At 41.6% G+C, this 24,162-nt stretch overlaps 1 protein-coding gene across 1 annotated transcript; it reads right to left on the bottom strand.

Annotated features, from left to right (window-relative positions):
* Nucleotides 1-6,180: 6,180 nt before the first annotated feature.
* Nucleotides 6,181-6,468, bottom strand: LOC311620273 (small ribosomal subunit protein uS13-like; the record flags this gene model as incomplete). The annotated part of the gene is made up of 1 exon (XM_084879567.1): nt 6,181-6,468. The coding sequence occupies one exon, from the start codon at nt 6,466-6,468 to the stop codon at nt 6,181-6,183; it is 288 nt and encodes a 95-aa protein (XP_084735693.1).
* Between the last annotated feature and the right edge of the window lie 17,694 nt (nt 6,469-24,162).

The raw sequence follows: 24,162 nt of genomic DNA, 5'->3' as shown, positions 1-24,162 counted from the left end.
GTACAGGAGACAGACAAACCAACTGAGTCACCTGGCTGGGCTTGACAATTTTTAATAGCTCCTTCTCCCCTTTCCCCAATGAGGCTCTCAGTCAATGTTACTGTATTTGGTTGTAGATCTCTTATTCTACAACTAGAGGCCTGGTGCATGAGATTTGTGCACTGGTGGGGGGCGTGGCCTGCAGGAATCAGCCTCTGTGGGAGCAGCCGCTCATCCCTATAATCCAAGCTGCACTTCCTGTGGGAGCGCACTGACCACCAGGGGGCAGCTCCTGCCTTGAGCACCTGCCTCTGGTGGTCAGTGAGCGTCATAACAACTGGTCACCTGGTCGTTCTGGTTCTGCCTTTAGGTTGCTGGGCTTTTATTATATAGGATAGTCTTCTCTTTTTTTTTTTTTTTTTTTTTTTTTAAATATATATTTTATTGATTTTTTTTACAGAGAGGAAGGGAGAAGGATAGAGAGCTAGAAACATCAATGAGAGAGAAACATTGACCAGTTGCCTCCTGCACACCCCCTACTGGGGATGTGCCCGCAACCAAGGTACATGCCCTTAACCAGTGTCGAACCTGGGGCCCCTCAGTCCGCATGCCGACGCTCTATCCACTGAGCCAAACCGGTTTCGGCTAGTTTTCTTTTTAAAACATGACATTGGGTTTTAAAGTCAGGACACTTATCTTGTAGATGGTCCCACAATCTGGATTTGGTTGTTTCTTATATTGTCTTAACATCTAGTTCTTCTGTATCCTGTAAATTGTGTAAAGCTTGATTGGATTCAATTTAACCATTCTTAGCAAGAAGGTTATGTTGCTTTACATCAAAGAACATAATATCAGGTTGCCTACTATTACTGAATTTAAGAGTGGTCCCTGCCCTGACAGGTGTGGTTCAGTTGGTTGGAGTGTCATCCTGTGCACCAAAAGGTTGAGGTTCAATTCCAGTTGGGGCACATACCCAGGTTTGGGTTCAATGCCCCCGGTCAAGGCCCTTATAGGATGTTTCTCTCCCCACCCTCCAAAATCAATTTTTGAAAGGGGGAAAGAGACCTTTAAAGGAATAAGGGTGATCCCTTGGCTAAATTGGTAAGTAGAGATTTCTTCACTATAAAGTTTGTTTTTCTTCCTCTTTGCAAATGTTTAGTGGATGATTATTGGATGCTGTGTGGATACCCTATTTTTCATAAAGGGCTTTAGCTTATATTACTGATCTTGTCTGAATCAGTTATTGCCTTGGGAATGCAAAATGGTAGTTTTCTAAGTATCTTTTCTACTTTTATTAACTGACATTCTACAAAAAAAGAGATTTTCTTGTTATATTCCTTTTTTTCTTTTGAATATCACTATGGACTCATGGATTTTTGTTCATTTGATATCTTACAATCACCAATAGTTATTGTTCTTTTTAATGCTTAAAATGTCTGACATTTGGCATAGGAGGACAAAAAAGTAATCTGTAGATCAGCTCAATCTCATATTTCATATATTATATATTCAATTAAGATGAAAATTTCAAATGCAAATTGAAATACAACACAAATCTCTTAACTACCGATTTTTAAATTCTGCCCTGGAAATTTTCTTTTCCTGTACTCTATAGAACCTCTTACCTCCAAGAAGGCTTTTACCTGTAGAACACAGCAAATTAGTTCCTTATTGCTTATAAAGGTAAGTAAGTCGTGTCCCCCCCCCCCCCCCCCCCCCCCCCCCCCCGCCCCAACAAGACATCCTTTTTTCAATTAGGCACTTTTTTTTTTTTTTTTTTACCAAGACATCTCAGACAACTCAGTTCTTCAAAATGTAGAGTTGTGTTTATTTGTTTTGTTTTTTTTAGTATTTATGTTTTATATGCAATCAGTCATCCTGCTTCAACTAGAATATCTTTGATTACCAGATTAAATCTAAGCCAAGTGCAAGTGAGGCATGATCTCTCCATCTTTTCCAGTTCTGTGATCCAATCTCTTTGGGGGCAGGCTATAAAGCTTATTGTGCAAGGCAACTGTGACCTGCAGTCAGTTCTTGAATCATTTCCAAGTTGTTTCCAAAAAGCATTATTCTCAGAAGGGGAAGCTTTCTGAAAACCAGCTTCTGAATAATTACATTTTAGGTGACAGAATGCCAAATGAAGAGAAGCGTGAAAACAGGATTTTTTTTTTTTTTCCAAAGAACTCGGGGGTTTGTCCTTTTCTGTCTATTGCTTGACTTCCCTGTAGCTAGCAGTTGTGCTTCGCTTGGAAATTTGGGTTTTGTCCATTATTTTCAATGACAAATAGCTGCTATTATTGTGACAAACAAAAGAGCTCTTTAAAGTATTTCCCTTTATTTAAATAAACTACAAGTGCTCATTGTCAAAAAGAAAAAAATATATCTGGACAATGCACAGGTGTTTAAACTCCTTTTGCTTCATCCTCCTTAAATTCTACTCTTCAATAAATTTGGTGTATGTATTTCCATACTCTGTTATATGAACATACAAATATATGGCCTTTGCATTTTCCCCTTCAAAATGAAGACTCAATCTACATATATTCTGTAACTTGCTTTCTTCATCCCATGGACCTGTATAGTGGGTATAATTCTCAATTCTTTTAAAAATATTTATATTTTATTGATTATTTTACAGAGAGAAAGGGAAAGGGATAGAGAGTTAGAAACATCAATCAGCTGCCTCCTTCACACCTCCTATTGGGGATGTGCCCGCAACCAAGGTACATGCCTTTGACAGGAATCAAACCGGGGACCCTTCAGTCCGCAGGCCAGTGCTCTATCCAGTGAGCCAAACTGGTTAGGGCCCATTTTTTTTTCCTCCCCCTCCTCCCCCCCAAATCTTGCCTCCCTGAGAAAAAAGGTACTGAATTTTATGGGCTACTTACTAGCCTTGCTTACAAAAATTCCAACATTGCTTACAAAAGGACAGTATTTAATAAAGTGTTACCCAAGTGCTATATATTTGCACACATATTGCCTTTCCAGTTTTCTTATGTTTTGTTACTTTCTTTGTTTTAAGAGTCTACTTTAAGTGGATATTATTGTCAGAATCCTGTCAGGCTTGCCTAAGGATTTTGCCAAACCGAGAAGCTAGGTATTTGTTTCTGCCAGGTGCCTCAAGGGGACCTCCAGGTTGGACCACCTTTTAAGTTAATTTATCTACTTTGGGTTTACCTGACCACAGAGGTAGTAGACACTCAAATCCTAAACCCACTTGAGGATAGGCTGTGGTTACATGTTTTCAGAGGAGATCATTTGTAAGGCAGAAGGGCGTTCCTATTTTCATCCTGGGCCAGCAAGTGGATTTTTCCTCTGGACCACATGTGTCAAACACAAGGCCCCCTGGGCCAAATCCAGCCCGCCAGGCCTTGCAATGTGGCCCGCACCGCGCTGTCATCACTGCACTCCGCTGTCAGTTTATGACATTGTCAGTTTATGACTGTTCAGTAAACCATTCGGCCCACGATTTAGGCTGGATTTTAGATTTTGGCCCCTTCTCTGATTGAGTTCGACACCCCTACAGTCTGGACTAACCTTCCACTGAGCGTGTAGCCCTTCAGTGCTCTCAGCAATGTGGGAGTCCCAGTCCAGAGCCTACCCTGGGAAGGCCAAGTCCTTGGCCCTGAGTGCCTGTTGACGTCAAAGCGCCCAGCTCAAGGAAGGAACCAGCAACCTCTCCTCCTGTTCTCCAAGGGTGGGCCAAACTGTGACCTGCAGTCAGTGGAGTCAATGTACACTTTCCAGTGGAGTCAATGGACACTTTCTTTCCGGTGGAGTCAATGTACACTTCAGAGAATGTTTGCTAATAGTGTATCCACCATTCCTGACGATTTTACAGTGAGATGATTTATCTAGTTCACCATATGACTGGTAACAGCTACCATACAGCCACCCATTGCCTTTGCCAATAAACTGGATTCTCCTCCTCTCCCCCCCACCCCACCTCCTTGCACTTTTGGTACAATTTTATTGAGGTACAATAAAATGCACATATTTGAACCGTACAATTTGATCTGTTTTGACATGTCTACACCTATATAACCACCACAATCAATATAACAAACCTTTTCATCATTATCGAAAGTTTTCTTGAGACTCTTTGTAATTCATCTCTCCCTCCACTCCATTTCCCCCCCACCCCCCACCCCCAGGCCATCATGGATCTGCTTTCTGTCACTATAGATTATCTTGTGTTTTCTATTATTCTGTGTAAATGGAATTAAACAGTGTGTGCTGTTTTTGCTTGAATTTTTTATTCTGCCTATTGACGTTTAGGTTTGTCCATGTTGTTTAATGTCTCAATTGTTCATCTCTTTATTGCTGAGTAATATTCCTTTGTATAGATATATAACAATTTGTTTATCCTATTCACTTGTTGATGGCCATTTGGGTTATTTCCAGCTTGGGGCTATTACAAATAAAGATGTGAAGAACCTTCACGCACAGGTCTTTGTTTCTCTTGGGTAAACACTGAGGAGTGGAATGCCTTGGTCTGATGGTAGGTGTTTGCTTAACTTTCTCTAGAAATTGTAAAAATATATCCCAAACTGGTTGTGCCATTTTACATTCCTACCAGCAATTATGAGAGTCTCAGTTGCTCCATGTCCTTGCTGCCATTTGGCATGCTCATACTTTTTAATTTTAGCCTATCTAATGGATGTGTAATAAAATCTCATTGTGACTTTAATTTGAATTTCACTGGTGAGTAATGATGTTGAACATCTTTGCATGTGCTTATTGGCCATCTGTGTATTGTTTTGGGTGAAGTGTGTGGTCAAATAGTTTGTACTTCAAAAAAATCGGGTTTTTGGGCTTCTTATAAATGAATTGTAAGAGATTCTTTCATAAATTCCATGGGAGAGTCCTTTGAGATATATATATATATATATATATATATATATATATATATATATATATATACATACTGTGAGTATTTTCTCTCTGTGGCCTGCCTTTTCACTGTCTTAAAAAATTTTTTTTTTGGGACTGATTTCAGAGGGGGGGGGGCGGGAAAGAGAGATTTAGAGGCATCAATGATGAGATTCATTGATGGCTGCCTAACCGGAATCAAAGTGTGACCTCCTAGTTCAGAGGTTAATTCAGAACCACTGAGCCACACTGGCTGGGCCCTTTTCACTTTCTTAAAGGTACCTTCTGAAGAATAAAAATTTTAAATTTTGGTCAAGCCCAATTTTCTATTTTTTTCTTTTATGATTTGAAATTTTTATGTCCCATTCAGGGAACTTTATCTTATATTTTCTTCTAGATTTTATCTTATACTTTCTTCTAGAAGTTTTATGGTTACATATAATAGATTAATGACCTATTTTGAGTTAATTTTGGGGTATGATGTGAAGTAGGGATAGATATTCAATTTTTCCAAACAGATATTTAATTTGCCTAGAACTCTTTATTGAAATGACTTTCCCTTCTGAATTGGCAGCTTTGTAAAGACAAACAAAACAGTTGCCATAATCCATGTGCCTATTTTTTTTCACCAAATGTCCAACGCTTTATAGTAAGTATTGGCATCAGGTAGGGCAAGTCCTTCTAATTTGCTTTTCTCTTCTTACTAGTGTTATTTGAGACCCTTTGCATTATCATATAAATTTTTTAATCAGGTTGTCAATGTCTACAAAACCCAACAATAGCAGCAATAAAACCCTGTTGAAATTTTTATTGGTATCATATGGAGTACAGTTTACCATAGCGATATTGTCATCTTAAAAATAATGTCTTTCAGTCCATGAATATATTATATCTTTCCACTTATTTAAGTCTTCTTTAACTTTCTTCAGCAATATTTTATAGTTTTTAATGTAGAAGTCTTGGTCTCCTTTTGTTAGCTTTATTCCTAAATATTTTATGATTTTGGTGATATTGTAAACAGAAATTTTGAAATTTTCATTTTCTAATTGTTTGCCAGGGATATATAAGAATACAATTAATATTGTATATTAACCTTGAACCCTGCACCTTGCTAAATTCATTTGTTAGTTATAATAATTGTTTTGTAGAATTCCAATCCTAGGCTTGTTGATGTTGTCCTAAAGGTCTGGAAACCTTTGTTTATTTTTTCTTTCAGTTGTTCTTTCTGTTCTTCAGTTTGGATAATTTCTATTGCTCTATCTTCATTTTCCCTTACGTTCTGCTATTGAGCCTATCCAGAGAACGTATTAATAGACAAGGCCTACAGATTTATTTCTTAGGTACACGCACTGTACAACCCCCGTGGCCCATGATCTTGGTGTGCTGATCTGGAACTCGAAGAGCCCAAAAGTGGTGCAGCCTTCTGTGGGCCCAGATTTTCTTCAGCTGCTTCAGGTCTTCAGGGAACTTGTTGTCCAAACCATTGGCCACAACCTGGCTGTATTTTCTATCCTTCATGTCCTTCTGTCCAAGCACTGAGCTGGGATTCTGCATAATGGTGATCACCCGTTCCACCTCATCCTCTGTCAGCTCTCCTGCCCTCCTGGTGCAGTCCATGTCTGTTTCTCTTAACACCCTGATCATATCTTTGCTCCATACCCTTACTTGCGGTGAAGGCAAAGGCTGTTTCCAACATCTGTGGATATTGGTGTTGAGTCCTGGCAAAATGTGCTGGAGCTTCTCAGGGACCACCAGAGTCAGGGCAGCAGCAGTGGGGAGTAGGTCTCTTGTGGAAGAGCATCCAGTGAATTAAAAGAAAAAAAAAAATTCAGTTTCTGTATTTTTCATTTCTAAATTTTCCCATTTGATTTTTTTTTTTTTTGCAATTTCCATTTCTCAGTTGAGAATTTCTATCTTTTCATTCATTTCCAATGTATTTTTCCTTTACCTCAAGGATCATCATTATAATTTAAAAAGTCTTAGGTAGTTTCAACATTTAGGTCATCTTGAGGTTGGCATCTGTCTATTGTTTTCCTCTTGAGGAATTGGTCCTATTTTCTTGTTTCTTTGGTTGTCAAGTGATTTCAGAGGGTATCCTGAACATTGTCAAAGTGATGTGTAGGTTCAGAGTTTTTTCATAATCCTCCGGAGAATGTTATTTTGGCTTTAGCAGGCAGTCATCCCAATTAGGCTCTGTGACTTCAAGTTGATTTGTGCCTGTACCTTGCATGCTTGGCTCAGATGGTAGATTGAACCAAGAGTTCATACCCAAAACTAGAGGACCCCTGTCTCTATTTCTTTTTTCCTCTTATTTGGGATTTCTCCTACTCTCTCCACTCCACAGGGTCAATATTTCCTGGTTCCTCTGTCTAGAAAGACAGATTCATATTGAAATTTTAACTGCCTATCACAAAACTGGGGCCTGCCCTCAGGATAAAGCTGAATTAGAACAGATATATATATATATATATATATATATATATATATATATATATATATAGAGAGAGAGAGAGAGAGAGAGAGAGAGAGAGAGAGAGAGAGAGAGAGAGAGAGAGAGAAACCTTCCACTCCCAAACACCTTAATCCATCAGCTTTTTTTGCTTTCACAATCTTTAGGTAGTTTATTTCCCCATATTTTTATCAGAGTTTTTAGCTGTAATCAGTGGGAGGGACAGGCTACAGTGGGCTCACCCTGCTATGGCAGAACCCAAATCCACAGACTCATTTATCTTTAACATTTATTTTGAAGAGAATTCAAAGACCCAGCAGATTCCTGCAGGACAGCCAGTCATGTGCTTCCCCAAAACTCCCCACCCTGCTCTGAAAAACACAGGCTTTCTGTGTTCTGGTTTCAAAATCTCATGCAACAGTAAGAGTCCTTACAAGCAAGGAAATCCTTTATCAATGTTGAAGAGGGTGTGTTTAAAATTGGCACAATTTTATTTTACTTCCTTCTAGGCACAAACCTTTAATTTGGAGGGTAGAAGGGAGCTATATAATTATTTCTATACACTTCTTTCTTTTGGGGCAAAGAAAAATAATGTTCTCTACACATACATATATTGCTTAAACGGTGGCTTAAAAGTGCCCTTTGTTTCCTTGGGAGTCATTTAGTTTAGTTTTCAGACTTGTCACTTTTAATTATTTACCTGATGATGATGTCTCTGATTATAATATAAATATAGTATATACCAGTAATTATGCTTTTGAAAATGGGTATTTACTTCTTGGCCCACAATGGTTTTTTGGAGCTGCTACAACCTATCTGTTAAACATAAGGAGTAGCAGCATGGAGCCCAGAGCTGACTCAGAGAATTATTCTAATTTGAGGACCGATGCCCAGGTAAATAACAGCTGCTTTGGAAACACTACAGCTGAAGTGGCCAATGAATAATTTACCTTTATTCATCTGTTGAACTATAACAGATGAATATTTCAGGATTACCAACATATATATATAAAAGTCAAATATCACTAGTTCAGCTAGTTATTATATTTTAAAGGGAATGCTATAAACCAATAGGAGAATGTAGAGTGGCAGTCCCGAGATTTTCCTTGGGAGATTGTAATTAATGATGGGTAACAACAAAATTATGAGAATGTGAATTTGGTTTTGGTAAACAATCTTAATATCTGTTTAACCAAATCTTATGCAAAATGTGTCTAGCCTTTGCACTGGCAAACAGAGAATCTTGCAAGACCAACTTTTTCCCAGGAGAGTTTCTTTTTGAATTTATTTTCCTTACTTAAGAGGAGGCTGTTTCCAAACTTCTGGCTTTCTAGTGGGTTCTGGCATTTCATTCTGAACATCGTATGTAGCCAGCACCAGGAAATTGCACAGGTCTATTTTTAAACCAAAGGGGAGCTTTCTAAAAAAATTTTGAAAGTAATCTTTTATTATTACAAACACAGTATATGTGTATTATATAAAGTAAAAAAAAAACACAAACAAGCAAAAAATAAGATTATAAAAACACTACTTTTAATACCCCGAGGTGGTTCCTGCAGCCCTTCATCTGTTTTATCACTTGATTTTTAAAGTTAAAGATCTGTGCCTTTCCATGTATTTTCATCTTATCTCATACTCAGTCCACATTTACAGTTCCCCAACTGTTTAGAGGAACTTAAAAAACATTTTTTTTTCAAATATTATATTCCAAATCAGTCCTTGACAACTCCTTGACAACTAAGAATGGCATTCTAAACATTTGCCTGCGTTGATGTGATTCAGAGAACTCATGGAAGGTCTTTGGCAGGACTAATGGTCGGTATTGATAATCATGTGGTCACTCTGTCAAATAGATTAATTGATCTTATCACCTGTAAGAGTTCCCCAAATCAAAGATGAGCTCTGGGAGCTCAGGGACTGAAACGACAGCCAAGAAGTTCATAATAAGAATGAAAAAGTATAATGTGAGGAATGTAATAGTACTTATAGTTGTAGCCTTTTACTTCCTTTTGTATTAGTTTACACAATGTGTGAGTAAGGTTTACCCTGAGAGCAAGTTAGAACCTTCGGAAAGGACCACACTGAATTGCTAATCATTAAGTATGTATCCCATGAGTACATTTTTTAAGTTTTGTCCCCTAAATGACATCGAATGTCAGCAAAGACTTATACTTATTCTCAAAGAGCCAAAACTAGTCCAAAAAAGGAACATTCCTTCTCTGGAATCTCATCAGTTGATATTTGGAGAAAAGGATTAGAAGACTGAAAATATGGCCCATTGCCTAAGACCCACATATTTTATTCTTAAGAAACAAATCTCTGAAGGAGTAGCACCATAACATTTAAATAAATATGACTATTTTTTTTCCTCACGCCTAAGTTTTTAAAACTTCACATTAAATAAAATTTAACAAATAGAGGAAAAAGGCAAATTACTATTATTTTACATTTCTAATCAAACAATTATTAGCATTTTGATGTTATTTCTCCAAGTATTTTTCTACACATATGCCATAGTTGCTATCATATACATATATACACACAGATGTATGTATATACACATAGTAATGTATACTTACATATAAGTACATACCATAAATATGTAACTATATATGCACATTTACATATAAATATTGCATGTAGTTTTATATATTTATATCTATATAACAGAGGTTCCCAAACTTGTTTGTGCCGTAGACCCCTTGCCATGTTTTTCGGTTTTGGGTAGACCCCCTACTTACCTGATATTGATTTTTTTGTAAATTTCTAACTGTAGTGAAGTTTAGTGTTAAAATTTAATAAAAAATAATGTACCTACTTTTCTCCGGCATTCTCAAACAAAATAACACTGATTCACTATAATTTGTATGATAAACTACCAGTTTATATTTTTTTAAATATTTTCTCAGCACTTTCCTATTCAAGATTCAGGAAACGAATGAACGTATTTTTCTCACATTCATATTTATAGAGTGACAAATTGAACAAGTCGGTGCAAGTTCGCGAAGCTTTGAGACAAAAATTGGCAAGAATGTTTACTGCGCGTATGCTTGTAACAAGATGATACTGGTATATCATTATGTGCAGGTTTTTATCCTACAACTTACACAATTTTATAAACATATATAATAAATTTTTTACTTCATAGGTACTTTTATAAATAATTTATATGTTTTTATATTATAAGATAATATGATGTAAGTAAATAGGTATTATCAGTGTATGTTGAGATCCACTATCGTGGACCCCCATTTTCATTTCATGGACCCCCAAATTTTTTTTTCACTGACGTAGACCCCTTGCAGGTTGTCATAGACCCCTGGGGGTCGATATAGACCACTTTGGGAATCACTGCTATATAATAAAAGCCTAATATGCTAAGTGTCTGGTTGACCAGTCAGCCATTCAACCAATTAAAGCATAATATGCTAATGATATGCTAAGGCTGCTCAACCATTCGCTATGGCGTGCACTGACCACCTGTGGGTAGGTTAGCTTGCTGATGGGGTCCAGCCAATTGGGACTGAGTGAGATGGGCCGAATATGCCCTGGAGCTCTCCTGCAGTCTTTCCCCAGCTCCGATTGTACACCCGTGGGACCCCTTGGCCTGGCCTGCTCCCTCTCACAATCCGAGACCCTTTGAGAGATGTCGGGGAACCGGTTTTGGCCTGATCCCACAGGACAGGCTCCACTGGCACACGAATTTGTGCACTGGGCTTCTAGTATCCATATAAGTATATAAGTATATAGTACATGCACTCTATGTACATAAGCCTATGTAGTTGGCAATAGTCAAGTATTTTTCCTGATTACCATAGTCTTTCTAATCACCATTTTGTAATGGTTACATAATATTTTCTTGTGGTATTCAATCATTTATTTAGCCCTTCCTCTCATGATGGAAATTTATTTTGTTTCTATTCAGGACCCAGCGTCTCCTGGCTACCCACCAACTGCGCTGAGATGCTCTGTAGGGGTTTCTTCCGTCTCTTTCCCACCCGTTCTCAGGGCATGTCTCCAGGATTCACATTTTAGAATGTTCCCTCAAGGAGGCTGATCTCAGGGGTCGAGCTTCATTTTGGCTCTCTTGCTCTGCTCTACCCTGATGTACTTGACAATTTGAACCAGTCCTTCTTGTAAGTCTGCCTTGCCAGGAAGTTGGGCTTAAGTTCTCCATTCTTCTCAGCCTCTTCCCAACCCTGTCCGCATCTTCCCATCTAGCCTGGAGTTTATAAATCTCAGTGTGGGCCAGAGTGCGAGGCCCCAGCTCACCATTGGATGGAAGTCCCAGTGGCAGGGAAAGGTCGCTGAATCTTCAGTTCCTGTCTATTATAAATGACTCTGGGATCGTCCTTTTTTTCCCCCCATAAAATTTCCCCTCATACTTAGGATTATTTTCTTAGGATAGAATCCCAGAAATGGAATTACTGAAGTAAAGATGATTAATATTTTAAAAGCTGTTAACATTTATTGTCAACTGGATATAGCTAATATTTATTAACCATTTCTGAGACATTATCTCACTTAATTTTCATAACAGTCCTATCCATATCCCCATTACAGAGAAGGAAATGGAGGCGTTAAAAGGTATGTGTAACACAATAATGCATTGTTTTGAGCTGACATCATGGCAGCATCATAGTCTCCTAAGATTTAAAAGACAACAGTAGGCTTTGCTCATGTGTTACCTATTTTGTGGGGAGAAAGGGAGTGTATAGTAACAGGAAAGGTTGGTTAAATATTTCATTTCTTTTAAATAGCAGTTATGATTTTTTTTCTTTGAGCATTATTTGCACAGAGATTTTCAGACTTATGAACACAAAGGCAGTTTTAAACCAAAAGATAACACGAGGCTCATTGTTGACTAGCTCAGCAACACTGCGAGGAGCTGTGTGAATGCTGAGCTAGGACATAGGCCCACTGGGAGGAGACGAGGGGGACTCTGTCTGCTTGGCTCACTGCTGTGTTTCTAGAGTCAGAACAGTGCTTGGCGCACAGTGATGCTCAGGAAATATTTGTAGAATAAATGGAAATATGATTACTCTTTAAAAAAATACATATTTTATTGATTTATTGCAGAGAGGAAGGGAGAAGGATAGAGAGTTAAAAACATCAATGGGAGAGCTGAAACCAGTTTGCCTCAGTGGATAGAGCGTCAGCCTGTGGACTGAGGGGGTCCCGGGTTCGATTCCGGTCAAGGGCATGTACCTTGGTTGCGGGCACATCCTTAGTGGGGGTTGTGCAAGAGGCAGCTTATCGATGTTTCTAACTCTATCTCTCTCCCTTCTTCTCTGTGAAAAATCAATAAAATATTGATATATGGAAAAAAAAAATCAGTTGGAGAGAAACATCAATCAGCTGCCTCCTGCACACCCCCCACCGGGGATGTGCCTGCAACCAAGGTACATGCCCTTGACCTGAATCCAACCTGGGACTCTTCAGTCCCCAGGTCAACTCTCTATCCACTGAGCCAAACCGGTCAGGGCTGATCACTGTTTTTGCCAGTTAGGATTAGGTTCATCAGTGAGTGACAAAAACCCCCAAATAAAACTGGATGGACATTTACTTCTTACATAAGATACATCTGAGAAAAGCAGTCCAGGCTGTTAGGGAAGATTTATAGTATCATCAGGGCCCGGTTTACCTGTGTCTTATTGTTCTGTATTCCTCGGCACGTGGCCTTTGCTTCAAGGTCCCAGCTGACTGCTTGAGCTCCAGCCTTCCATCAACATTTCCAGGAAAGAGGAGACAAGGTGAGCGGGCTGCCTCTTTGTTTTTTTTTTTTTTTTTTTTTTTTTTTTAATATATTTTATTGATTTTACACAGAGAGGAATTGAGAGGGACAGAGAGTTAGAAATGTCAATGAGAGAGAGACATCGACCAGCTGCCTCTTGCACACACCCCCACTGGGGATGTGCCCGCAACCAAGGCACATGCCCTTGACTGGAATCGAACCCGGGACCTTTCAGTCCGCAGGCCGATGCTCTATCCACTGAGCCAAACCGGTCCTGGCCAGGCTGCCTCTTTGAGGGCAGTTCCTGTAAAGTCGCACAGAGCCCTTTGGCTTATCCCACTGGGGCAGCATCTCAGTCATGTTGCCAATTTTAGGCAAGGAGGCTAGAAAATTGTTATGGGAGGCTGTGTGCCCCAGGTAGAATCAGGAGCTCTTTTACTACGGAAGGAGCAAAGAATGTGGCTGGGAGCAACTAGCAGGACCTCTTGGGAGGGAGTGAACTTAAATCTTCTTAGGAGTGAAGCTCTACACGTCTTAAAATGTAAATGACCGCATAAACCTTGTATATTATTGAAAACAAGCAAGTCATACAGATGATACGCAGCACAGCGAGACCAACTGAAAGAATATTGTTGAGCGCGGTGTCAGAGTTGAGGGGTGGGCCTGGATACATGGAGGTGAGTCCCAGGGCAGCAGATGTTTTAGATTAGGTAGAGGTGGCAGAAATACAAAAAAAAATTCATGATGGTTAGGAATAAAATCTTATATACTTTTTGATCATCAAGAAAAGGTCATAGTAATAGTTTCAAAGTCAATATATATGTATAAAAGAATATATATGTGTATATATATGTAGGTATGCATAAAAGGATACTTTTACTTCCTTTAAACAACTCTTTAAAGCCTTGTTCCTTGGTCTTCCCCCTTGAAGCCTCCTGCGGTTCTTCTGTGTTTAATCGGTGGTTCTCCAAGGCCTCAATTTTCTTTACAAGGCTCTTCTGTTCCTGTGCAGGGCGCAGAGCGCTCCAGGAACCCTTGTGGCCTGGAGATTTCCTCCAGTCAGGGAACTGGAATGCCCTGTTCACAATGGCTGTCTCATAAATCCCCAGCGTAGAACAGGAGCAAAAAATTGAGGCTGAATTTCTTTCTCTTATTATTTAAAGAGTTACACATAGAGTACACATTTGTCAAATAACTAGAAATCAAGAGGAGAGGGTGATAAGAAAAAGTAACTTGCAATTCCATTCTCCAGAAATGACTTCAGTAAATATTATTATTATTTTTTAAAGAATTGTAATCTTTTATTAACGGCCCTCAAAATAATCAGAACTTTTGATTGAATCATTTTACTTCCAGAAATCTATTCTGAGGAAATGAGGTAATATTATTTCTGTGGTAATTATATATAACATTTACTCTTGTTTTTGTGTGATCTTAAAATTTTCTTGTAAATTACTCTATTACTGTTGACACACGATATTATATTAGTTTCAGGTGTACAACATCGTGATTAGATATTTATGTGACATATAACAAAATGCGAATAGGTGAACAAAGAAAACAGAAACACACTCAGACACAGAGAACAAACTGATGGCGGCCAGATGAGAGGGGGGTTAGAGGAAGGGGTGAAAAAGGTGAAGGGATTAAGAAGCACGAATTTCGAGTTATAAAAACAGTCAAGAGGATGTAAAGAACAGCCTCGGGAACACAGTCAATAATATTGTAATAACTATGTATGGTGCCAGGTGGGTACTGGACTTATCGGAGTGATCACAGTTAATATTTTAATGTAAGCCCTTGCAGACTTTTTAATGCCTTTTAAAACTATATCCACATAAACATTTATTTAAAAGCACTTAAACCAATGTCTTATAATCTGCATTTCCAATTTAATGATCCAGTGACAATTTTTCCCCCCCAGTAAATATAACCACACCATCATTTCAAATGGCCGCATAACATTTTATGGGGAGGCTGTGGAAGGACCAGTTTTCAGGGACATGAAATATGTCTGTCCGCAATGCTTCTTTTTATCAGGGATCTGGGGGAACCACTAACTCTCAGGAGCTAAGTGGGAGCAGAAGGCTTGAGAGGAGGTCATTAGAAAAGGTTAGTTACACAGTCGCCTGAGGCTGAGAGAATCTAATACCTGGACAACTGGCTGCTCCCGGAGAAGACTGTCTGGGAGGAGGCTGTCTGGGGAGTGGCCCTCAGTATTGCTCATTGCCTGGGGCTCCCCAGGAAGCGGCCTAGCGCCCAGGTGAGGCCTCTTTGGAGGCAGATGGCTCTGGAGAAGTCACCCCAGGCCAGCTGGTGCCCTGCAAGCGGCCCTCATCTGCCACATTTTGGCCTTTCCCCCAGTTGGTGTTAGAGAGAAAGAGCTCTGTGAATTGGGGTGTAATTTTATTATTTCTTTAGCTGCTACCTCATTCCCCAGTTAGCTGCCCCCCCTCCACCCCCATCCCCCAGTTGCTCGCATTCTGCTACCAATATCTGATGTACATTGAAGGCAATTACCTCATGGGTTAGCTATGTGCCAGTGCTTAAGTCTTCCCACTCAGGAGCCTTTAGAAAGAAAACTCTGATTAGGTAACAGCCAGGGCAGGATAACCGAGGGCATTTTTTAACAGTGACATAATGACGTCCCTCAGTCATTCACTATTGTTTAAAGGGCATCATTATCTCTCTGTGAAACCACATCTGGCATGGAATCTGAAGTGAATTACTGAAATGCCGGTCCTTACCTCTGAATGGTAAGAGCCCACCTGCCTCCGTCTAATGGGCTTTGCACCATAGGGCCCTGCGTGGATGCTGGGCACTTGCAGGCCGCCCTGATGTTGTGCACAAAGGGTGCATGCCTTATAATGTGAGAACCACATCTGATGTGGATTCTGCGCCAAAAGAATAAACTCGTTCTTTCTTGAGGATAAATGACCCAGGGATCACTGGCTTTAAAGTGTTATAAATTTTTATGACATTATGAAAGAAACAGGAGCTACAGTAAGCCACTTAGTGTTATATTTCCATTTTCTGGATAACGGATTAGATGTAATTTCCCAACAAACGTGAGTAGACTACAGGGGTGGGGGTGGGGGGTGGGACTAGAAATAGAATAAGATGCAAAATATTTACAACAAAATTGCCCAAGAAAGTCAGGTTAGCTCCCCCCAATTATTAAAAGACAAGGTCAATGGCTGGAGGGGTAATGATAGATGGGGAATTACATAAAAATAAAGCCAGATTCAGTTCTAAAATGGGAATTTGGAAAAGGTGAAGGTAGCCAGAATGATGGAGACTCAGATTATATATCAAACTGTAAACTGGGGAAATAAATGAAGGTAAAAACAGAGGAATTCAGAGGGGATTCATAATGAGAAGTGTAAAACTGGGTTGGGGCAGGGAGGTGGAGAAAAGGAAGAAAAAAAACAGCACATGAATGAAAGATGAGGAGGAAAATAATTGCAGATATGGTTTTGAAATAGAAATATTTCAAAATGCTATGAAATGGTTTTAAGCTAGAAGACCAGGGCTTTGAGTAGGATTCACTACTTCTGCATTATAAGAAGGACCTTTTTTTACCCTCTTTGATAAGGGAAAAATGAACAGATAAAACAATCCCTCCTGTTTCTAGGAGACAATCTATTTGAGATACCGTTACCTGAAAACTATTTTTCCAGTTGATAGTCACGGAGTTAAAGTAAATAGCTCTTTAAAGAAAAACGGAAATCAGAGACTAGAGGCATCTTGTGATTTAACAGTCAAAGCCACTGGCCATTGGGCTTCTTGTCCACAGGATTGATGCCAGAGAAACCAAATGCCCAGGAAGCAGGAGGAAACGGAGCTGGAGAACCACAAATACTTTGCTGAAGGTCACGCTGTTCAATACTGGCCCAGCAAATTCCATCCTAGTGCAGCTATTGATTGCTAAGGAATTCAATGACTCCGGAGCAAGTGGTGGATTGATTGGCAGGAGTCAGGTGACCAGGATGTGTTAGGGCTGCACGTTTAGATATAGTTAATATTTTTCTCAACCTCTGATTCCACCTCTGTGAAGTGATGGCGTTGGAATACATGGTTGAGGCCCTAGCAAAGGCGGAGGCGGAGGCGGAGGCTAGGGCTGTGCAGTTGGGGTGGGTTGGTTGTAATCTAGGTAATAATGGGTCAGTCAGTTAGGGGGGGTAGCAAGGGGTCCCAAATCTGCAGGAGTCAAGAAGCTTAAGTGGCGGTGGGTCAAAGATGAAAGGGGGGATATTTAGGACACAGTCTCCAGACAGGGTCCGATGGCCAGTGCTTTAGTGTTTTGCTGTTAAGACCTTGCGGCCTTGCCCTGTACCTGAGCCTTGATAGTCTTAAAGCAGCAATGTTTGAGAGCAGCTGCTAAAGAGAGATGGTCAGTTTGTGAGAAAAAGTATTAGAAAATAGTGGAGTAAAAGAAGAGAACTTGTTCTGAGACAGGGTGCCTTGGGACCTTAGGAACAGACAAGAAGCAAAGGCTGGAACCTATCAGGGCTTCACATCTCTAGTCTCTGTTCCTCTCTGTCTCTGCTGGGTCTATTCGGGGTAACTTTATTCCAGGCAGCACTGTCAGCGCACAGCTGGGATGCAGCTTCCAGGCCTGGATGCTGCGGCCTGGGAGGCACATGAAGACTGTTCAAAGGAGGGCCGCAGGAATGACTGAAGCCTGAGAGGATAGGCCAAAGGACTGGTAATTCATCAAGAACAAGTCTGGCCCTGGCTGGTGTGCTCAGTGGTTAGAGTGCCATCCTAAGCATTGAGGAGTCTCGGGTTCAACTTCCCGTCAAGGGCATACACCTGGGTTGCAGGTTCCATTCCGGACCCTAGTCGGGGCATATACAGGAGGTAACCAATTAATGTGTCTCTCTCACATCCATGTTTCTCTCTGTGTGTGTCTCTCTCTCTTTCTCTGTCTCCCCCTCCCTCCCTTCCATTCTCTAAAAAAAGAAAAATCTGCTATTGGGCATAACACAGTCTTAAGTTTATGATGGGTTCTAAGTATAAGAAGGTGACCAACTATTCTTTGTCTTCACTAAGGATAAACCAAGAGGGAAGAGACTTGAACCCCAGCAAAAGGGAGTCAGGCTAGACGAGAGGTAGGGAGTGAAGGCATTGGAGACTGCAGTGTCTTGAGCTTCCAGGAGAAAGCTGAGACCTCTCCTGTAGCTGCTGACAGATCGATGGTTCTTTTCTCTCTGGAGTGGTGTTTGCTCTGTCTTGAGGCCGTCAGGTAGGGTGATGACCTGGAAAGACATGTCAGCCCTTAATTTGGGGAACAGACATTAGTCTGGGTCACAGAAGCTCTTAGGTGTTTTTGTTTTTTCCCCCCTGGAGAATCAGTGTCCGAAGGGACTTCCGTGGCTGTTATTTTCTCGGGCTTACATCGATATTGTGCCATGAAATAACTTCCCACCTTCGGTGAATTAGTCTCAAGTCTCAGTGTCAAGCCTTCAACGTGCATTTATGTTAGATTTGGAACACGTTGCTGGTTCTTTAGAAAACGAGTAAATAATACGATTCAGCGATATGATGTCCAAGCTGCTTTTCGCTTTCAAAGCATCCAGTGGCCATTTCATGTCTTTTCAATCACAAGCTTTGACTTTGGGAACAAAAATAACTTAACATATTTCCTCCAGTTGTAAAAGAAAAATACTTAATCTTTCCTCCTCTTAATTGCTTTAAACTCAACGTTTGGCAGATACACCTGACTGGTAATCAAAGCTGCTTTGCTGTAACATTTTGTAATGAAAACCTCAAAAGCAAGTCTCACTGGTGGTTGTCTTATGTATTAAACGTATTAAATGAAGACCTTCAGGTGATAGCAAAAAGTCAAGTGAAACTTTCATCTAGTATTTTTTTTTTTTGGAGGGTGGCAAAGGGGAATGAATGGCTTCAGATGATTCCCAGCTAAATGCACTATGGTAGAAAAATTACAATGAAGAGAGGGAGTGTTGTTATGGGTTGGTTAGTGCCTAGAGAGCCATTAGAATACAGTTCACCCGCACCTACTGACTCCTCTCTCTGGTGCATCCATCGCTCAATTGCCTGTCGCTCTGTGGGGCGGGGTGGGGGGTGGGGTGTTGTCCCTGACCAGCTGGAAGTGGTTTCGGTGGTGAACAGGACTCCTTTCTAATATAATGAAGCTGACGCAAAAAACAAGGCCTCCGAATTACAGTAAACAACGTCTATATCTGATCATTACACACACCGTTTGTGTGTGCCCCACATTTTGACACGAAGAGGCTATTTTGCTTCCAGATGGATGTCAGTGTAAGTCACACACACTACGGATGTCTCACTATTATAGTCCCTGATGGTAGACATTTCAGATCTGCCTCAGGTTGTTATCGCCCCAATTGTCAGTAAGGCTTTGCTTTATTTTTCTGTATTAGGTTTGGGTGAGATGACAAAGAATTGGGTTCCCAGGTGTGCTGGCCTTTTACAGCTCCCATCACTCTGGTGAGAGGTACCTTGGAAGAGAGGGTGCTGCCCAAACCCACTAGCTGCTGGCAGGGTGAGCGGCCAGTGGACCGGGCAGGGTTAAAGGCAGCCTGGGCTGCGGCCACGGGCGTGTGTGGTCCAGGAGGAGAGACGGTGCAGCGGGAACGGAGGGCGGGGAAGTGGCTTCTCCTTGAGGTGGGGCAGCAGGGTGAGGCTGGAGCAAAGGCCAAGGGCGCTGCGAGGCCCGCAGGAGTGGAATCCAGACATTCTTTTCCCGGGTGAACAACTGCTATGGGTGCTGGAGACTTGGCTGCTGCCGGAGTAATGTCCTACCCCACAGGCCTTCATCCCCATGTTCCCGGAAGTGCTCTCAGAAATGTTGGCGCTTCATCCTAATTTCAGATGGCCCCCCACAGCATCAGTCTGGAAACCATTAGGTTTTTCTTGTTTTCCTTAGGATACCATTCTTTGCTCCAGCACGATGTTGTTTTAGCAAATAGCCCAAGGCACAAACGGAGTGCCAGGCTGGCCAGTGTTTATCCAGCCCAGAGGCCCTTGGGTGCAAGGCGAGCCTGGGAATTCTTTATCACATTTTCCGTGATCACGCTGGCTTTCCATTAGACGGGCTTCCCAAAGCCAAGGGTGAAGGTCCTTTAATTTTTAAAAAAATATATTTTATTGATTTTTTTACAGAGAGGAAGGAAGAGGGATAGAGAAAAACATCGATGAGAGAGAAACATCTCTCAGCTGCCTCTTGCACACCCCCTACTGGGTGTGCCCGCAACCAAGGTACATGCCCTTGACTGGAATCGAACCCGGGACCCTTCAGTCTGCAGGCCAACACTCTATCCACTGAGCCAAACCGGTTTCGGCAGGGTGAAGGTCCTTTTAAAGCAGCACTTATCGTGTGCAAAGCAACCAGACTGGCTTATGAGTGTTTATGTCACAGGTTCATGTCCAGTGAGGAAGAAGCAAAGCTCGCTCACCACGTCACACGTCAGCATTTATTCCCCGAACTGCTTAATCGTGGAACACTCAATGATGATCAATCTGCTTTGTGGAGATTTTTCTTTTATGACACATGGAAATGCACATTTTTTTTTGTGGTGTTTCTCTCAGCAGGGAAAATGGGGCAGCTGCCGTGTAGCTGTTGAAGCGACTGCCCCTGTCCTGACTCACCTGGCCCATGGGGGGGACAGTGCCGAAGTCCCCCCCACGGGCCAGCTCCAGGGGTGTGGAGCCCTGTGGACACAGAGTAGAACAGGATGGGGCGGGGGGGGGGGGGGGGGGGGGGGGGTTGGTGAGCGAAAGATGATGAGCGACATCTTGGATTAGATACGCTTACCTCTCATCTCTTCCAAACATCTGCTTTTAGATTTGCTAAAGACAGAGGCCCCTCTCTGAGAGTGGAAACAGTGGTGGAGAGAGCGCATCCTGTTAGAGAGGTGTTGGGGCGACGGGGTCAGGTGGCTTCAGGGGCTGGGGAATTGTTCCCGAAGGAAGGGGCATGGATCGGGCCCACGTGTGGGTGAGCCAGCCCTGGGGCAAAGCAAAACGAACGAACCGGGATGGAGAGACTCCTCCGTGAATCGACTGATGGCGGCCGCCTGACCCCAGGGGTCCGGTCTGAGCACAGGGTGGCCTCCTGTTCCAAGGAGCTGACAGCATGCGCTCCCGACTTGGAGCCGGGGAGAGAGGGTGTGCAGAGAGGAGCCTGGGAAAGCCTCCGCCCCAGACACGGGAATGAGCGGGAGGAAGCCTCGCCACCCTGCAGGGTGACAGCTCGAAGTCACGAGGGAGACGCCTGTCTGGGAGTCAGGACCTTTCCTGCCACGTCTCCGCATTCTGGCGGACGGCGGGAGAGGAGATCTGTGTGACAGGCGCACCTTTCAGCACGTCTCAATCACACCACTTAGGCCGCTGAAGGGAAGAGGCAGGAGAGACAAGAGAGCTGGCCCCCGCTTCCTAAACACCCTCACGCCAGTCAGGACCGGGTTACCGAGGTCACCAGTCAAGTGGTAACATCCTGACGATAAGCGAGGCGGCCTCTCCCCTAATCCCCTCTGAGTGCGGCTGGCGTTTGCCTCGGTTGCTAAAGAAGGGATGTTTATCTCACCTGGGCCATCAGCCACACACACACACACACACACACACACACACACACACACACACACATCCTGGCCCCCTTTGGCAATGACACCCGCCTGCACTTAGAATCCCAGCGTCCACACACAGGGGGGAACTCCTGACTTGTAATTACGCGGGGAAACCACTTTCCCTCTGTCCCCTTTTAAAAATGATAAATGACTTCGGAGAAGCAGACACAACCATGTCTTTTCAGGATTGTTTAGGAGATCTGGAGGTAGAAATTTGATGGATTGGGCTTGAATTCGCTTAGCTCTGACTAAGATAAATGGTCACTGAAATTATAAGGTTGCGTATTTTCACCATCAAGCCCGTTTCATTTTTGAAACTAGCTATTCTCTGTAGGCTTTTTGTCAGCGACAGGAAAGGAATGGGATAATAACGGTCAGATCAGAGGAATACCATTAAAAGCACTAAGGCAGTCCATCGGCTCGGCTGAGATACTTGGTGAGGCTGCTGGTCTCCTTGCTTCCCGGCCTGTCGCTTGCCCCACAGCAGGAAGGGTGAGAAAATGCTGGGTCCCTGGGGCCGCCATTATAATGAAACGACGACATGCTGGTCCTAGCAAGCCCCGTGGTGTTCCAACAATAAATTGAAAGTGACCTCTGTTCCTATTACTAAGAAAATGCATTTCAGATTCATTTTTTTTGTCGTACCCAGGTGAAAACAATGGATTTGGTTTGGGCAAAATTTTCTGTAGTTATTTAGATGCATAGGACACCGCTGAAATCATACATAACCAACTGGCAACTTTGGCTGCCTCTGTAAAAGGGAACTGGATGATTGGGGAAGATTTAATAAGTGAAAAACTACCCCTTATAATATTACCTATTATAATGAAATATTTAAAAGTTCATTTTAAATTTACTTTCCTTTATTGAGAAGTGGACACCGTGCTGGCTGGTTTGCCTTCTGTGGGTGTTGGGCTTACAGTATACATCCATCTGCCCTGCCTTGTGTTGAAGACAGATATAAAGACACAGCTCAGACATCGCAAAGGATAACAGAAAGCACAATCTATCAGAATCATTATTCCACCACATCTCCCTGGAAGGTGTATGATTGTACTTGGCTAGAGAATGCTAATTGTGTTAATGTAATCATGAATTTAAGAGCAACAATCTTTCATTATTTATCTTATTCATGTGGTATCTGTGTCGAGTGGGACATTTAGAAGTGTTGATAAGCAAAAGCCTCCCATGATCTAACTACTCAAAGATCATTGTTCTTCTCCTTTCAAAATATTTTAGCATGTCTCTGTGTAGGCCCTTTGCTATGTTTATCTGTTTCTGAATATGACTGAGCCTGTGAGCATGTGTGATAGTGCCGGACTAAATTCCCTCAAAGGGCCAGGCAAACAGCATAAATGTGTGAAATCAGCTGGATATAGGCAAATTAGAGAATGATGAGGGTTATGCTAAATTGGAGAGTTTATACTTCGCCTAAAGATACTTAAAGTTTAATAAATAATGTGTGGCTAAAATACAACAATCTGTAGGCTGGGTTTACCAGTCTATTTCACTGAAGGTAACTATAAGGTTATTATTTTCCTTTGTATCCTTTCAGATGCACTGTGTGTGTGTGTGTGTGTGTGTGTGTGTGTGTGTGTGTGTGTTATGTGCACAAACATAGGAATCCATCTCCCATCCCCCCCCCTTTTTTTGTTTGTTAAGCAAGTGATAACATGTCAGTTACAATTTTCACCCTACACACAACTGAACCTTTTGGCTGACAGTTCGTTGCCCTGTCTACATTATCATTTGTTACCTCTCTTCTGATTTGTTTCTAGGTTCTTCTGGGTCATCTTCCTAAGACCAAGACAAAAGTGTAGGCGTTCTTCCCTACTACAGTATATCTGCACGTCTTTTTTAGTGAAAAAAATCTCTTCACTTTAAAGCTTATGCAATTCCTTGCCCTCTTCTCTTCACTTGAAACTGTACACCGTGTCAAGTTCCCTTTACTTTCTTTCCCCTGCCTTGTTAGTATTTTCATCACCTATCAGTTGTGATTACCTTCAGATTCTATTAGCATTCTGTTATGCATGCTGCAAAAATCACAGGGGATGTTAATAGCACTAAGCCTGAGCGTGACCCTTGGGTCACCCTATTAGACGCAACCACCTCCCCCAAATTGAATACTGTATCATCCATCATTGTAAATTCTAAATGTTCTTGCCAACAGCTTTTAGCTTTAAGGAGCTGCTTTCAATATCTGCCATCTGCTACCAACCCCCGTCTAACCATGTAACAAATTTAATGAAGGATCTTACTCAACTAATAAGATTATTAGGCATGATTTTGTTGACAGTGCACACATTGGCAGCTTTCCTTGAGAGCTTTTTAAAAAATTGCTTGGCTGCAGATAATTTGTGTAAAGTAGCACTTTCTTCCCAAGTGCTTAGAGTGAAAAAAAAAAAAAAAAAAGTGAAGTGAAAAGAACTGAGTTCTGATCTTACTTTGACTGATATACAATCTTGGTAGGCATTTAACCATGGAGCCTTAATTTCCTCATGGACAAGACAGTG

Source organism: Pipistrellus hanaki (genome assembly GCF_964339955.1).
Source record: "Pipistrellus hanaki genome assembly, chromosome: 1".
Taxonomy (NCBI): domain Eukaryota; kingdom Metazoa; phylum Chordata; class Mammalia; order Chiroptera; family Vespertilionidae; genus Pipistrellus; species Pipistrellus hanaki.
Note: the sequence above shows the minus strand (reverse complement) of the source record. Positions and strands in the feature narration are given on the sequence as shown.